Below are 17,446 nucleotides of genomic sequence, written 5' to 3' on the forward strand. Positions count from 1 at the left end.
AATTATATATATCTATACAGTATATATATATAAAATATATATATATACACACACACACAGTACAGACCAAAAGTTTGGCCACACTTTCTCATTTAAAGATTTTTCTGTATTTTCATGACTATGAAAATTGTAAATTCACACTGAAGGCATCAAAACTATGAATTAACACATGTGGAATTATATACTTAACAAAAAAGGGTGAATCAACTGAAAATATGTCTTGTATTCTAGGTTCTTCAAAGCAGCCACCTTTTGCTTTGATGACTGCTTTGCACACTCTTGGCATTCTCTTGATGAGCTTCAAAAGGTAGTCAACGGAAATGGTCTTCCAACAATCTTGAAGGAGTTCCCAGAGATGCTTAGCACTTGTTGGCCCTTTTGCCTTCACTCTGCGGTCCAGCTCACCCCAAACCATCTCGATTGAGTTTAGGTCTGGTGACTGTGGAGGCCAGGTCATCTGACGTAGCACCCCATCACTCTCCTTCTTGGTCAAATAGCCCTTACACAGCCTGGAGCTGTGTTTCGGGTCATTGTCCTGTTGAAAAATAAATGATGGTCCAACTAAACGCAAACTGGATGGAATAGCATGCCGCTGCAAGATGCTGTGGTAGCCATTCTCGTTCAGTATGCCTTCAATTTTAAATAAATCCCCAACAGTGTCACCAGCAAAGCACCCCCACACCATCACACCTCCTCCTCCATGCTTCACGGTGGGAACCAGGCATGTAGAGTCCATCCTTTCACCTTTTCTGCGTCGCACAAAGACACGGTGATTGGAACCAAAGATCTCAAATTTGGACTCATCAGACCAAAGCACAGATTTCCACTGGTCTAATGTCCATTCCTTGTGTTCTTTTGCCCAAACAAGTCTCTTCTCCTTGTTGCCTGTCCTTAGCAGTGGTTTCCTAGCAGCTATTTTACCATGAAGGCCTGCTCCACAAAGTCTCCTCTTAACAGTTGTTGTAGAGATGTGTCTGCTGTTAGAACTCTGTGTGGCATTGACCTGGTCTCTAATCTGAGCTGCTGTTAACCTGCGATTTCTGAGGCTGGTGACTCGGATAAACTTATTCTCAGAAGCAGAGGTGACTCTTGGTCTTCCTTTCCTGGGGCGGTCCTCATGTGAGCCAGTTTATTTGTAGCGCTTGATGGTTTTTGCCACTGCACTTAGGGACACTTTCAAAGTTTTCCCAATTTTTCGGACTGACTGACCTTCATTTCTTAAAGTAATGATGGCCACTCGTTTTTCTTTACTTGGCTGCTTTTTTCTTGCCATAATACAAATGCTAACAGTCTATTCAGTAGGACTATCAGCTGTGTATCCACCAGACTTCTGCACTACACAACTAATGGTCCCAACCCATTTATAAGGCAAGAAATCCCACTTATTAAACCTGACAGGGCACACCTGTGAAGTGAAAACCATTCCCGGTGACTACCTCTTGAAGCTCCTCAAGAGAATGCCAAGAGTGTGCAAAGCAGTCATCAAAGCAAAAGGTGGCTACTTTGAAAAACCTAGAATATAAGACATAATTTTAGTTTTTTTTCACACTTTTTTGTTAAGTATATAATTCCACATGTGTTAATTCATAGTTTTGATGCCTTCAGAGTGAATGTACAATTTTCGTAGTCATGAAAATACAGAAAAATCTTTAAATGGGAAGTGGTGTCCAAACTTTTGGTTTGTACTGTATATATATATATATATATATATATATATATATATATATATATATATATATATATATATATATATATATATATATATATATATATATATATATATATATATATATATATATATATCACCCCCCTATCACCCAATTCAAAATAGAATAGAAAAAAAAATCAGATATACACATATTTGGTATTGCCGCATTCAGAATCTGCCGATCAACGTATAAAAAGAATTAATCCAATCGGTAAACGGTGTAGCGAGAAAAAATTAAAATGCCTGTATTACTTTTTTTGGTGACTGCAACATTACAATAAAATGCAATAACGGGCGATCAAAAGAATGTATCTACACCAAAATAGTATCAATAAAAACATCAGATCGTCACACAAAAAAAATAAGCCCTGACCAGGAGAATCATAATGGCAGCTCAGTTTTAGCATTTCGTGGGTCTAAAAAAAAGCGAAATAAAAAACAACTGTGGGATTGCACTTTTTTGCAATTTCACTGCACTTGGAATTATTTTCCTGTTTTCTAGTACACAAGATGGTAAAACCAATGGTGTCCTTCAAATGTACAACTCGTCCCACAAAAACAAGCCCTCGCATGGCCATTTTGACCAAAAAATAAAAAAGTTATGGCTCTGGGAAGAAGGGGAGCGAAAAATGAAAATGCAAAACCAAAAATAGCCCTGGTCGTTAAGGATTTCAATGCATGAAAGACACAGTCCGTCCTGGTGTGGGAACTAACAACCGGCCATGACGGACTGTGTCCGTAGTTGGACATTAAGGGATTAAATGTTTCAAAAACCTTTAGGACAGTGGAAAAGTCCTTCAAAAAACCAGGAGTCCTGGAAATGAGTGGTTGACGATATCCATCAAGCCATGCACTAAGGTTTTAGTTAAGGGAATCAATCCCAGGAATTATGGGTCTGAGGCTGGGGTCACACTAGAGAGGAATACGGATGAGGGAGAGGTGTAAAAACAACGCATTGCACACGGACCAATGTTTCTTCCATCAGCCGTATATTTCTCTGTAGTATTTTACGGGTTGAGAAAATCGCAGCATGATGCGTTTGTCAGCGTATTGCGCAAAAAATCCGCCAATGAAAGTCTATGGGGGAGAGAAAAATACGGATTACACACGGACCATGCGTGTGACTTGCGATAAATACGCATAGGTGTTCTATAGGAAAGCCGGTAATTCAGTGCGGTGTACAGTAAAATCACACTGACAGGTTAGAACAGAATAGGTAGAATGAATGTGTACACATAGTGTATATATATATATATATATATATATATATATATATATATATATATATATATATTTAATACAGAGCTAGATAGCTTAAAAACCGGTAATTCAATTGCCGGCTTTTGCTATCTCCTTATCAAACCTGACAGGATATGAGACGTGGTTTACATACAGTAAACTATTTCATATCCCTTATATTTTAACATATTCCTCACTAATAATGTTAGTAGTGTGTGTGTGCAAAATTTGGGAGCTCTAGGTGTTAAAATAAACGGTTAAATCACGGAAAAACCTGACGTGGGCTCCCGTGCAATTTTCTCCGCCAGAGTGGGAAAGCCAGTGACTGAGGACAGATATTAATAGCCAGGAGAGGGTCCATGGCTATTGCCACCAATCTCACAGTACGCATGACAAAAAACGGACTGTATTTTAGTACGCTAGGTGTGATCCCGGCCCTAAGGATGGTGGAAAAAGATTCTTATGAACTTTGGGCATATCATGGAACACAGGAATGACCGGAAAATCTGGACTGAGCCACTTAAGTAGTTTGGAATTTAATACCCCCAATCTCATTCCCTCACTAAGACACTGTGTAAGAGTGGATCTAATAGCGGTGGTAGGATCTGTCCTTAAAGGAAAATAAGTGTTGGTGTCATTGAGAATAGAAAAAACCATAGAGCAGTACAGGTCGGTATCTAGAATCACCACAGATCCACCCTTATCTGACTGGCAAATGGTCACAGCAGTTTGTCAAAATGATAATTCTCACTGCTATTCCGTACATGAGAGTGTAACTGTCTTATATCCTTCTCTACCAAAGATTGGAAAAGATCCAACACAAGCACTGTGTCCTGAATGGGGTAGTGGGTAGGGTTAGACGGTGTGGCAGAAATCTCCAGGTCTGGTGGCTTGCCAGTATCCCTTCCTTTGTCTTGCAGTATGGTATGCCAGGTATGTGGATGACGTCCATCTAGTCTGGAAAGGTGATGCCTCCGCTTATTCCGAACTCACATCATACCTCAATTCCTATAACATCAGATTTACTTGTAATCCATACCTCCCAACCGTCCCGATTTCAGCGTGACAGTCCCGCTTTGGCACCGGGGTCCCGCTGTCCCGCTTCGGGCATTTAAAATCCCGAATTTGCGGCCGCCGGTGAAGCCCCGCCCACTTCCGGGACGTAGAGAGAGCCCGATTAGGTTTGTGGCTGTTTTTTTTTTCTTATACATGCTGGGTCTCCTCCCGACCGATCCCTCCCCCGCCCCTGCCCCCGCCCCCTGTGTGTGCGGCGCTGCCACGCTGAGGAAGAGAGCCAGCAGCGATCAAGATGAGAGGTCAGCGACTCACTACCTGAGGTGTGTGCACAGAGCTCTGGCGTCTCCTGCTCTTAGCTGCTATCCCGGCAGAGAAGGAGAGACGGGGGAGGTGCCGGGACAGTGCAGAGCTGTGAGCAGCCGGAGAAACTGAAGAGCTGCACATGGACAGATCAGCCGCCCCTGCACCACAGAGGAGATTGTGTGTGTGTGTGATGTGTGTGTGTGTGTGAGATGTGTGATGCTGCATTTGTGTGTGTGTCATGTGTGTATGAGGTATCTGGTGTGTGTGATGGCTGGGTGTGTGTGATGGCTGGGTGTGTGTGTGTGATGGCTGGGTGTGTGTGTGTGATGGCTGGGTGTGTGTGTGTGATGGCTGAGTGTGTGTGTGTGATGGCTGGGTGTGTGTGTGTGTGTGATGGCTGGGTGTGTGTGTGTGTGATGGCTGGGTGTGTGTGATGGCTGGGTGTGTGTGATGGCTGCATGTGTGTGATGGCTGCGTGTGTGTGTGTGTGATGGCTGCGTGTGTGTGTGTGTGTGATGGCTGCGTGTGTGTGTGTGTGTGTGTGTGATGGCTGCATGTGTGTGTGATGGCTGCGTGTGTGTGTGTGATGGCTGCGTGTGTGTGTGTGATGGCTGCGTGTGTGTGTGTGATGGCTGCGTGTGTGTGATGACTGCGTGTGTGTGTGATGACTGCGTGTGTGTGATGACTGCGTGTGTGTGTGATGGCTGTGTGTGTGTGTGTGATGGCTGCGTGTGTGTGTGTGATGACTGCGTGTGTGTGTGATGGCTGTGTGTGTGTGTGATGGCTGCATGTGTGATGCATTTGTGTCAAAGCTGCATGTGTTTGTGAGCTGCGTTTGTGATGCTGCGTGTGTATGTGTGATACTGTGTGTGTGATGCTGCATGTGTGTGAGCTGCGTGCCTGTATGTCATTATACAGTATGGAGAACTGTGGCCATAATACAGTATGGAGCATCATGTGGGGTCATTATACAGTATGGAGCATCATGTGCAGTCATTATACAGTATGGAGCATCATGTGCGGTCATTATACAATATGGAGCATCATGTGCAGCCAGTATACAGTATGGAGCATCATGTGTGGTCATTATACAATATGGAGCATCATGTGCAGTCATTATACAGTATGGAGCATCATGTGCGGTCATTATACAATATGGAGCATCATGTGCGGTCATTATACAGTATGGAGCATCATGTGCGGTCATTATACAGTATGGAGCATCATGTGTGGCCATTATACAGTATGGAGCATCATGTGCGGTCATTATACAATATGGAGCATCATGTGCGGTCATTATACAGTATGGAGCATCATGTGCAGCCAGTATACAGTATGGAGCATCATGTGCGGTCATTATACAATATGGAGCATCATGTGCGGTCATTATACAGTATGGAGCATCATGTGCGGTCATTATACAGTATGGAGCATCATGTGCGGCCATTATACAGTATGGAGCATCATGTGCGGTCATTATACAGTATGGAGCATCATGTGCAGCCAGTATACAGTATGGAGCATCATGTGCGGTCATTATACAGTATGGAGCATCATGTGCGGCCATTATACAGTATGCATGCGGTCATTATACAGTATGGAGCATCATGTGCGGTCATTATACAGTATGGAGCATCATGTGTGGCCATTGTACAGTATGGAGCACTGTGTGGCCATATTTTTTTGTTTATAACTATTGTATATGAAACTGTGTGATCAGCAGTGCTAAATGGGTGTGCTTGGGACGTGGATATGGGTGTGACTAATTATGAATGGGTGTGGTCAGAGGCGTGGCCTAAAATTTGCCGCAAACTTTGTCCCTCTTTCCCATCTTCTAAAGTTGGGAGGTATGGTAATCCATTACCCTCCAGTGCCCTCAGACCTCATGCTTATAGGTGACAGCATTACTACACTGTACAGGAAAGGTGCGAGGCCTCGCCTTTTATTCTGTTAACTACATTTAAATAAAGAATCCATTTTACCCCTGGGTGGTTGGGCCGGAATCTTTCCCCATTTTTTTGTCTACCTTCCGGTGATCACAAGGAGGAAAATTTCCATCTACACATTCTCAGCTCCTTCATCCCTCTCCCTGCATCTTACAAATGTTCTAGCGCCTGCGGCCAGTAATGGGGAATCTCCAGCACCTACCTCCACCTGCAGAGCCGCACACCACATATATGGGTGCTCTGTGCGCACAGGACCTGTGATGAGGTCACAGGAGGGGAGGAGTCAGGGGGTCACATGATCAGGGGCCTCAGTATATACAGGACTGTGCTGGTTGTCCTGGTGCTGGAGGAGCGGAGTCCAGGCAGCGCACATAGGGAGCTCCGGGGGCACGTTCCCGTACAGCCGACCACTTGCTCAGGAGACTTCAGAGCATTTACAGAGAGATGAACCAGCGCTCCATAATCACCAGGATTTGCCTCAAAACTTCTTTATTGTGAGGTTTTTCAGACCCTCATTCATGAAAATGCTGCCACCTGTCTCTGGTGTTGGCGTCTCTCCTGGTGCTGCTGGCTTGGTGAGGACAACACTGGCTATCTATATATATATAATTGTCTAAGGGGTACTTCAGTCTTTCTGTCCTCAACTTCCGTAATCGAAATCCCGCGTCGCTGATTGGTCTCGCCAGCTGCCTGTCATTGCTGCCGCGACCCATCAGCGACAGGCACAGTCCGATTAGTCCCTCCCTACTCCCCTGCAGTCAGTGCCCGGCGCCCGCATATTCCCCTCCGGTCACCGCTCACACAGGGTTAATGCCAGCGGTAACAGACCACGTTATGCCGCAGGTAACGCACTCCGTTATCGCTGCTATTAACCCTGTGTGTCCCCAACTTTTTACTATTGATGCTGCCTATGCAGTCAGTGCAGAGAGATGGGATGATGAGGAGCAGAGGGCAGCAATGAGAGGTGAATATGTCATTGGGCATATTTTTATATGGAGCATCATATGGGGCCATCAACCTTTGTGCAGCATTACATGGGGCATAATATTCTATGGAGCATCTTATGGGGCCATCATTAACCTTTTATGCAGCATTATATGGGGCATATTTTAACCCCTTCACCCCCAAGGGTGGTTTGCACGTTATGGACCGGGCCAATTTTTACAATTCTGACCACTGTCCCTTTATGAGGTTATAACTCTGGAACGCTTCAACGGATCCCGGTGATTCTGACACTGTTTTCTCGTGACATATTGTATTTCATGATAGTGGTAAAATTTCTTTGATATTACCTGCGTTTATTTGTGAAAAAAATGGAAATTTGGTGAAAATTTTGAAAATTTTGCAATTTTCCAACTTTGAATTTTTATGCAATTAAATCACAGTGATATGTCACAAAAAATACTTAATAAGTAACATTTCCCACATGTCTACTTTACATCAGCACAATTTTGGAACCAACATTTTTTTTTGTTAGGGAGTTATAAGGGTTAAAATTTGACCAGCAATTTCTCATTTTCACAACACCATTTTTCTTTAGGGACCACATCTCATTTGAAGTCATTTTGAGGGGTCTATATGATAGAAAATACCCAAGTGTGTCACCATTCTAAAAACTGCACCCCTCAAGGTGCTCAAAACCACATTCAAGAAGTTTATTAACCCTTAAGGTGTTTCACAGGAATTTTTGGAATGTTTAAATAAAAATGAGCATTTAACTTTTTTTTCACACAAAATTTACTTCAGCTCCAATTTGTTTTATTTTACCAAGGGTAACAGGAGACAATGGACCCCAAAAGATGTTGTACAATTTGTCCTGAGTACGCCGATACCCCATATGTGGGGGTAAACCACTGTTTGGGCGCATGACAGAGCTCGGAAGCAAAGGAGCGCCATTTGACTTTTCAATGCAAAATTGACTGGAATTGAGATGGGACGCCATGTTGCGTTTGGAGAGCCCCTGATATGCCTAAACATTGAAACCCCCCACAAGTGACACCATTTTGGAAAGTATACCCCCTAAGGAGCTTATCTAGAGGTGTGGTGAGCACTTTGACTCACCAAGTGCTTCACAGAAGTTTATAATTCAGAACCGTAAAAATAAAAAATCATATTTTTTCACAAAAATGATCTTTTCGCCCCCAATTTTTTATTTTCCCAAGCGTAAGAGAAGAAATTGGACCCCAAAAGTTGACCAATTTGTCCTGAGTACGCTGATACCCCATATGTGGGGGGGAACCACTGTTTGGGCGCATGGGAGGGCTCGGAAGGGATGGAGCGCCATTTTGAATGCAGACTTAGATAGAATGGTCTGCAGGAGTCACATTGCGTTTGCAGAGCCCTAATGTACCTAAACAGTAAAAAAAAAACACAAGTGACACCATTTTGGAAAGTAGACCCCCTAAGCAACTCATCTAGATGTGTTGTGAGAGTTTTGAACCCTCAAGTGTTTCACTACAGTTTATAACGCATAGCCGTGAAAATAAAAAAAAAAAAAATTTCCCCCCAAAATTATTTTTTAGCCCCCAGTTTTGTATTTTCCCAAGGGTAACAGGAGAAATTGGACCCCAAAAGTTGTTGTCCAATTTGTCTTGAGTACGCTGATACCCCATATGTGGAGGGGAACCACCGTTTGGGCGCATGGGAGGGCTCGGAAGGGAAGGAGCGCCATTTGGAATGCACACTTAGATGGAATGGTCTGCAGGCGTCACATTGCGTTTGCAGTGGCCCTAATGTACCTAAACAGTAGAAACCCCCCACAAGTGACACCATTTTGGAAAGTAGACCCCCTAAGGAACTCATCTAGATGTGTTGTGAGAGCTTTGAACCCCCAATTGTTTCACTACAGTTTATAACGCAGAGCCATGCAAATAAAAAATATTTTTTTTTCCACAAAAATTATTTTTTAGCCCCCAGTTTTGTATTTTCCCAAGGGTAACAGGAGAAATTGGACCCCAAAAGTTTTTCTCCAATGTGTTCCGAGTACGCTGATACCCCATATGTTGGGGTAAACACCCTGTTTGGGCGCACGGGAGAGCTTGGAAGGGAAGGAGCACTGTTTTACGTTTTCAACGCAGAATTGGCTGAAATTGAGATCGGACGCCATGTCGCGTTTGGAGAGCCCCTGATGTGCCTAAACAGTGGAAACCCCCCCAATTATAACTGAAACCCTAATCCAAACACACCCCTAACCCTAATCCCAACGGTAACCCTAACCACACCTCTAACCCAGACACACCCCTAACCCTAATCCCAACCCTATTCCAACCGTAGATGTAATCCAAACCCTAACTTTAGCCCCAACCCTAACTGTAGCCTTAACCCTAGCCCCAACCTAACCCTAGCCCCAACCCTAGCCCCAACCCTAACCCTAGCCCTAACCCTAGCCCTAATGGTAAAATGGAAATAAATACATTTTTTAAATTTTTTTATTTTTCCCTAACTAAGGGGGTGATGAAGGGGGGTTTGATTTACTTTTATAGCGGGTTTTTAAGCGGATTTTTATGATTGGCAGCTGTCACACACTGAAAGAAGCTTTTTATTGCAAAAAATATTTTTTGCGTTACCACATTTTGAGAGCTATAATTTTTCCATATTTGAGTCCAGAGAGTCATGTGAGGTCTTGTTTTTTGTGGGACGAGTTGACGTTTTTATTGGTAACATGTTCGGGCACGGGAGATTTTTGATCGCTTTTTATTCTGATTTTTGTGAGGCAGAATGACCAAAAACCAGCTATTCATGAATTTCTTTTGGGGGAGGCGTTTATACCGTTCTGCGTTTGGTAAAATTGATAAAGCAGTTTTATTCTTCGGGTCAGTACGATTACAGCGATACCTCATTTATATCATTTTTTTATGTTTTGGCGCTTTTATACGATAAAAACTATTTTATAGAAAAAATAATTATTTTGGCATCGCTTTATTCTGAGGACTATAACTTTTTAATTTTTTCGCTGATGATACTATATGGCGGCTCGTTTTTTGTGGGACAAGATGACGTTTGCAGCGGTACCATGGTTATTTATATCCGTCTTTTTGATTGCGTGTTATTCTACTTTTTGTTTGGCGGTATGAGAATAAAGCGTTGTTTTTTGCCTCGTTTTTTTTTTTTTTTTTTTTACGGTGTTCACTGAAGGGGTTAACTAGTGATATAGTTTTGTAGGTGGGGTCGTTACGGACGCGGCGATACTAAATATGTGTACTTTTATTGTTTGATTTTTTTTATTTAGATAAAGGAATGTATTTATGGGAATAATTTTTATTTTTTTTTCTTTATTTAGGAATTTTTTTTTCTTTTTTTTTTTTTTACACATGTGGGAATTTTTTTTAAAACTTTTTTACTTTGTCCCAGGGGGGGACATTACAGATCGGTGATCTGACAGTGTGCACAGCACTCTGTCAGATCACCGATCTCACTTACAGCCGTGCAGGCTTACAAGCACCTGCACGGCACCCGGAAGTAATCCCTGCAGGACCCGGATGCAGCCCCGCGGCCATTTTGGATCCGGGGCCTGCAGGGATAGGAGGTAGAAGACCCTCGCAGCAACGCGATCACATCGCGTTGCTCCGGGGGTCTCAGGGAAGCCCGCAGGGAGCCCCCTCCCTGCGCGATGCTTCCCTGTACCGCCGGCACACCGCGATCATGGTTGATCGCGGTGTGCCGGGGATTAATGTGCCGGGGTGGTCCGTGACCGCTCCTGGCACATAGTGCCGGATGTCAGCTGCGATAGGCAGCTGACACCCGGCCGCGATCAGCCGCGCTCCCCCCGTGAGCGCGGCCGATCGTGCTGGACGTACTATTCTGTCCTTGGGAATTAGGGCCCACCCCACATGGACGGAATAGTACGTCCAATGGCAGAAAGGGGTTAATATGGAGCATCTTATGGTTCCCATCATGAACTTTATGGAGCATTATATGGGGCTCCTGATTCAATATGGATATTCAAAAACACTTAACCTACTGATGTCTCAATTAATTTTACTTTTATTGGTATCTATTTTTATTTTTTAAATTTACCAGTAGCTGCTGCATTTCCCACCCTAGGCTTATACTCAAGTCAATAAGTTTTCCCAGTTTTTTGTGGCAAAATTAGGGGTCTCGGCTTATACTCGGGTCAGCTTATACTCAAGTATATACAATACATACCAACAATCCAAAGGCACACTCAACAGTTCTTCGTGCCCTTGTCAGTCGGTATTTGCAAAAAATTTTTTGTGTGATTTATGTCATGACTTGAATACGCTTTTAGGAGGTTGGCACACATTTGGAAGGCCTCATCCCCAACCACAACAAATGGCATTGGTGGTTGTTCAGTGTTGGGAAGAGGTTGTGGCTGTGGGAAATTAAAATCATTACCATACAATCGTTGGCCCATGTCCGAGTTTTTGAAAGTTTATGAGTCATTTCCTCGTCCAAATGAGCCAATGTCTACGGCGACAAATCCACACTGAGCATCGGCAATCGCCATTAGAACAATGGAATAGTATTTTTTATAATTGAAGTACTCACTTCCACTACCAGAAAAATATTTAGAATTGAGAGTCCTCAGTGGTTGATACCTTTTAATGGCTAACTGAAAAGATGGTAACAAATTGCAAGGTTTCGAGACTACACAGGTCTCTTCATCAGGCATAGACTAATACAAATTCTCCTGTGTAGTCTCGAAAGCTTGCAATTTGTTACCATCTTTTCAGTTAGCCATTAAAAGGTATCAACCACTGAGGACTCTCAATTCTAAATATTTTTCTATCTACTGGCTAACACGGTACCAAGATATATTTCCTTCCTATTCCACTACCAGAAGGTTTTATAATCCTAATGTGTTTGTCGTCCACAACCCCCAAGCAGTTAGGAAAATTACATATTTCCTGGATTTGGCAGCATTTTCCAACCGGATTTCAGTACTGGGTTGGGGGAGGAATTCTGGACGCAAAACTAAAGCACGGCAGGTGTCTCCAATAATCCCAGTGTGGAGACTCCAATCCTGAATTGAAAATGGAGGGATGATGATGTCTCTCCAGTAGCCAGGAATCTGCGGAACAAAATATGAGAAAAAAAGTCAGTACATGGCATTTTAAAAAAAAAATGGGAAAAAAAACATTTAGAAAAGAAAGAAAAAAAAAATCAGTACATGGCTTTTATTACAGTAAGGCTGCCGTCACACTAGCAATATTTGGTCAGTATTTTACATCAGTATTTGCAAGCCAAAACCAGGCGTGGGTGATAAATACAGAAGTGGTGCATATGTTTCTGTTATACTTTTCCTCTAATTGTTCCACTCCTGGTTTTGGCTTCTGAAGGTTTTGCCGCAGCTCTGTGTGCAAGGAGAGGTATGCTCCACGGCTCTCTCGGAGTTCAAGGATGGGGTGTTGCCAATATCGACGACGTCTTCTTCATCTTTATCTTCTTTGTTCTTGACAAGCAAAGGCAGCAGCCAATTTCAATTGTAAATCCAGATCTTTATTGAAGCTGTCCATATCAAGATCCATCTTGCAGCTCGATAAAGCAGCCAAAGACTATGGTTTCGTCAGAGCAGTGTGTCTATATATATAGAAATCTCAAGAGACTCGCCCATTGGGTGTCTGATGTCAACGAAAAGCTACTGGAAAACATTGGAAATACCATAATCATGTGCAAAAACGCAAATGCATACAAAAACGCATGCACATGCAGCATTTTTTGGCGTCGTGCGTAAGCTGATGCGGATTAAAAACGAGTAAACATGCGATTGCACGCGTTTTTACATGTGTTTGGGCATGCAGATGATACGCTGCACACATATATGCAAATGTGAACTTACCCATAGTGCAGCGAGCTACTATCCAGTATGGCTGTTAAATTTACCTTCCATCATTTTTTTTCTTTTTTGACTGTTACTTAGGTCCACAGACAAAGCCAGCAGGGCACATGTCCTACAAGCGTGTTGTGCACTGCTTCTATTGTACTCCATACACTAGTATAGCATTCTTATTAATATTTTTTCACTAGCTAAATATGAAACAACCTGCTGTATCCCACCTTGTCATTTAGTGCAGTGGAGATATAAAACTGTCTGCATACCTAAGGCACATTAATAAAAAATTTATATTTTTTTCTGTTGCTAAATGTGAAGCAGCCACATTTTTTGTGGTGATTTGAACTGGTCTGCAGACCTAAGGCACATTAAAAAAAATTATAATTTTATAGTTCAAAAAGTTAGACAACTCGCCGTATCACACTATGTCATTTGGTTGGATTGAAATTAATCTGTAGAGGCCTGATCCAGAGGCCACAAAAAAATTCTTCTGCTCCTAGTGTTATACAGTAGGGGACCTGACTTTCAAATAGTTTGTAGCATCTAGTGTGTTATAGAGGCCTGATCCATAGGCCACAAACAATTCGTCTGACATTAATGTCCTGCAGTAAGGGACCTGACTTTAAAATAGTTTGTAACATATAGTGTGCTATTGAGGCCTGATCCATAGGCCACAAAAAATTCTTCTGTTATTAATGTCATACAGTAAACTACCTCACTTTAAAATAGTTTGTAGCATCTAGTGTGTTATATAGGCCTGATCCATAGGCCTCAAAAAATTCTTCTGTTCCTAGTGTTATGCAGCAGGGGACCTGACTTTCAAATAGTTTGTAACTTCTAGTGTGTTATTCAGGCCTGATCCATAGGCCACCAAAACTTCTTCTGTTATTAACATCATACAGTAAGGGACCTGGCTTTAAAATATTTTGTAGCATCTTGTGTGTTATAGAGGCCTGATCCATAGGCCATAAAAAATTCTTCTCTTATTAACATCATACAGTAAGGGACCTGACTTTAAACTAGTGTAATGCAGCGATCACTAGTTGGTTGGGGGACACTCACTTAGCAACGGGATTCCGTCACACAGGCACGTTTTTCTCACAAAAACAGTCCATGCAGTTTATTATGCAGTCATAAACCAGGTTATGCACAGTTCATTATATACTTCATAGCACACCATAGGCACCAACAGATGACATTAAGTTGCAGTCTCTAAACATCCTGGATCTTACTCCGTCCAGTTACCATGGGTGACCGCACAGTTCATTAACTGACCCCCTGTCAGTGCCCACATTTCCCCAACTCTAGGTTACCTTCCTCGAGCTCCTGCTCCACACGCTGACTCTTCGTCAGTCCTTGTTCCCAGGGAAGCTGTCGAACTGGGATCACCGTCCCAGACAATGCCTTGCTCACTAGGTCACCTAACAGTCCAGATCCTCAGATGAACATAAACACCGTGTGCACTGCTATATTCAGGTGCAGAGACTAGGTACCCAAACCATATAGTAAACTAAAGAGAAGTCTCGCACTCAACTTAAGTATTTTAGTTTTGCAGAGTTTTATTGAGGTAGCACTGGAAACGTTTCAGCCTATGTCAGGCTTTCATCAGTCACGTGCTGTGCCTTTAAGAGTATGTAGATAGTACTCATAAATAGGACGCCGATCAAGCGTGATGCAGTGGGTAGAAGTCTTGTATAGAGATGGAGAGGTTAGTCAGTACCACTGAATACAAAGGAGCTCAAAAGCTCATGTGTGGGGCTCGGAGATAATCTCCTATATTGGCCAGCTATGGCTGTAGGAACCGGGGCTGGAGGGAAGCCCTGCTGCTGCGTGAGATCACCTCTCAGACGCGGAGTCCACCGCAGATCCTCAGATGGGCTGTAGCTCCCCCCCAATGCAGTGTCATTGCAGACTCTGAATACATTCAGCCTTTCTGTGCGCTCTTCAGGACATCCGTCCCCGCTTGGGACCGTCCAACACACAGGCCTCCTTAAGGCTATGTTCACACGATGCGGTTTTCGCTGCGGATCCGCAGCGGATTTGCAGCTGCGGATCCGCAGACGTTTTCCATGCAGGGTACAGTACAATGTTACCCTATGGAAAACGAAATCCGCTGTGCCCACTATCGTTTTTTCGGCATGAAAATCCATGCTGATTTTCTGCGGAAAAAAAGAAGTACCATGTCTATTCTTTCTGCGGATTCCGCTCCTGTTTTCCAACAGCACCAATAGGAAAGTGCAGTTGGAAACCCGCAGTGGAATCCGCAGTAGAAAAAGGACTGAAAACCGCAATGAAAACCACCGCAGGTTTTGCACTGCGGTTTTCACAAATCAGGACCTGAAAAATCCGCAGCGAAAAAAGGATCGTGTGAACAAGCCCTAAGGGATCCGATCCTACTTCCAGGATCTCCCAACACATAGACCTTTCAGTGCGCTATTCAGGGATCCGGTCCACACATAGGACCTCCCAACACACAAGTCTTCAGATCCACGGCCTCTTAGTGTGCTATTCAGGGATCTGGTCCACACACAGGACCTCCCAACACACAAGCCGTCCAGGACCTTCACACTCTCCATTACAGAGACCATCCATATGACCACACCATTGTCGCATTATGTACCTGTAACCACTCCCATAGGTGGGATGTGTTTGTGATTAGCCAGACCCACCCAGCTCTCCAGCTAACCCTGCAAGCCTCCCTTTACAAACTATACAAATACTTGTGGGACTACAGGTCCCAGAACAACAACATTACTACAGGCTTACAGCGCAGACTCCCTCTGCAACACATACCGGCCATTTACAATCCTGACGGTCACTGTTTCACCATCATAATCACAGATACGCCTCCTTGCGAATCCCAAGGAGCACCTACAGCGCCCCCTAGCTGTAACGGGTCACTGCATCACACTAGTTTGTAACATCTAGTGTGTTATAGAGGCCTGATCCATAGGCCACAAAAAATTATTTTGTTATTAACGTCATACAGTAAGGGACCTGACTTTGATATTGTTTACAGCATACCTTCTTTGTCATACAGGCCTTATAGACACTCAAACAATTATTTTTTCTTTGACTAACACAATACAGCATGCCATATTTCAACTTTGAATTTACTGTCGCTGAAATTCAGCTGTTTGCAGAGGTGGTGCATAGTTTAAAATCTATTTTTTTGTTGCTAATACTGTGCTCCTACCACCCTATCTGAGCAAACATGACTGGGAGAAAGCAAAGTTTTGGTAGAAGGGGAATTAGGTTTGGTGTTCAAGGTGTACATGGGGTAGGTGGTAATGTTTGTGAAAGCACTAGTGAAGCAATGTTACGTCCTATGCAAAGACAAGAGACAACTTATGTTACTTGACAGGGTACACCACTACTTTTCTTTGGCAGATGCACAGTAGTACGCCTTGTCAATGATGACAAGAAAGAGCATGTTCTCGAGTGGATGGAAAGTGAAGCTTCAAGAGGCCTTTCCTCCTTTTCCTCCACCTCAACATCACAGCCAGTACAGTCCACAAAGGTGGCACCCAAATTCCCCTTGCTTCCCCCCGCATTCCAACTATCCAACCGTTCAACTGATTGTATGGAGCCACACATGGGTGAGTCTGAAGAGCTGTTGTCATGGAGTTACCGCAACAGAGCAGTACCAGAAGACCATGGCGTCTGATGGCTCCTGCTTCGCCGCTGAGAAGAAGCACTTCTCCAGTGTATTAAAGGTGTTTGTTTTCTTTCAGCAGGACAGGGGTTAATAGGCCATGTGGAACTCCCTGCTTTCAGCTGTACTTGGTTAGCCACTCCTCTATCCTATAAAAGCTAGGCCTTCTGGTCAGATCCTTGTCTGAGATAGCACTTGCTTCATAGACCTGGAGTAGTGAGGAGCTGGTGTTTGGAGAGCTGAAGGAATTTATTGTGCAACAGTTGTATTGTTTGTACGCCTGGAAATTCCTAATCCTTACCTGCCTTATTTACTTCCCCCATCCTTCACACCCTGGTGAATACCTCTGTTATTTGTGAGCGCATATTTTGTGTGAGTGGAGTTTACTTTTACCCTTGTCTGTTTCCCCTGTTTGTTGGGTTAGTGTACTGCGGTCCACGGTAGCACCTCTCTTCCCTGGGTGGGGAGGGGGACAGACGCAGGGCTGCAGTTAGGAGATAGGGCAAGGGTGGAGGCCCCGGCATCCTCGCCATCTGAGGCATCCCGGGGAACAGGGCGAGTTAGGGCGCCCCCAAAGCTAGGGCCAGGAAAGGTGCCCCTGGTCCCAGTCTACTCGCCTGTCCAATCGTGACAGCTATTTACACATTCTATTCCATGTTGATCAGAAGTGTACTCAAAACCTTCGCAGAGTCAAGAGGAGGAAATTTGCACCAATTCTCAAATTTTTTTAGCTTGGATCTGGATCAGGACGAAGTACCGTTCAAACAGCATTCTGACCCTAGTCA

General features: G+C 43.7%; 1 protein-coding gene across 4 annotated transcripts in view; it reads right to left on the reverse strand.

Annotated features, from left to right (window-relative positions):
* LOC143767429 (uncharacterized) overlaps positions 1–17,446 on the reverse strand; it is a 162,437-nt gene that overhangs the window by 24,703 nt on the left and 120,288 nt on the right. Inside the window, exon 1 of one of the 4 annotated variants that reach the window (XM_077255762.1) lies at positions 6,416–6,470. The exons of 2 other annotated variants lie outside the window; for them this stretch is intronic. Coding sequence is in view for 1 of the 2 variants with exons in the window: in XM_077255760.1 (XP_077111875.1) it covers positions 6,416–6,442 (27 nt within the window). In the remaining variant the exon portion in view is untranslated. Of the gene's footprint in view, positions 1–6,415; positions 6,471–17,446 lie in introns of those variants that run through there. One more of the 4 variants, XM_077255760.1, reaches the window with a different exon arrangement.

The sequence above is a fragment of the Ranitomeya variabilis genome, chromosome 4 (genome assembly GCF_051348905.1).
Source record: "Ranitomeya variabilis isolate aRanVar5 chromosome 4, aRanVar5.hap1, whole genome shotgun sequence".
NCBI classification, from domain to species: Eukaryota; Metazoa; Chordata; class Amphibia; order Anura; family Dendrobatidae; genus Ranitomeya; species Ranitomeya variabilis.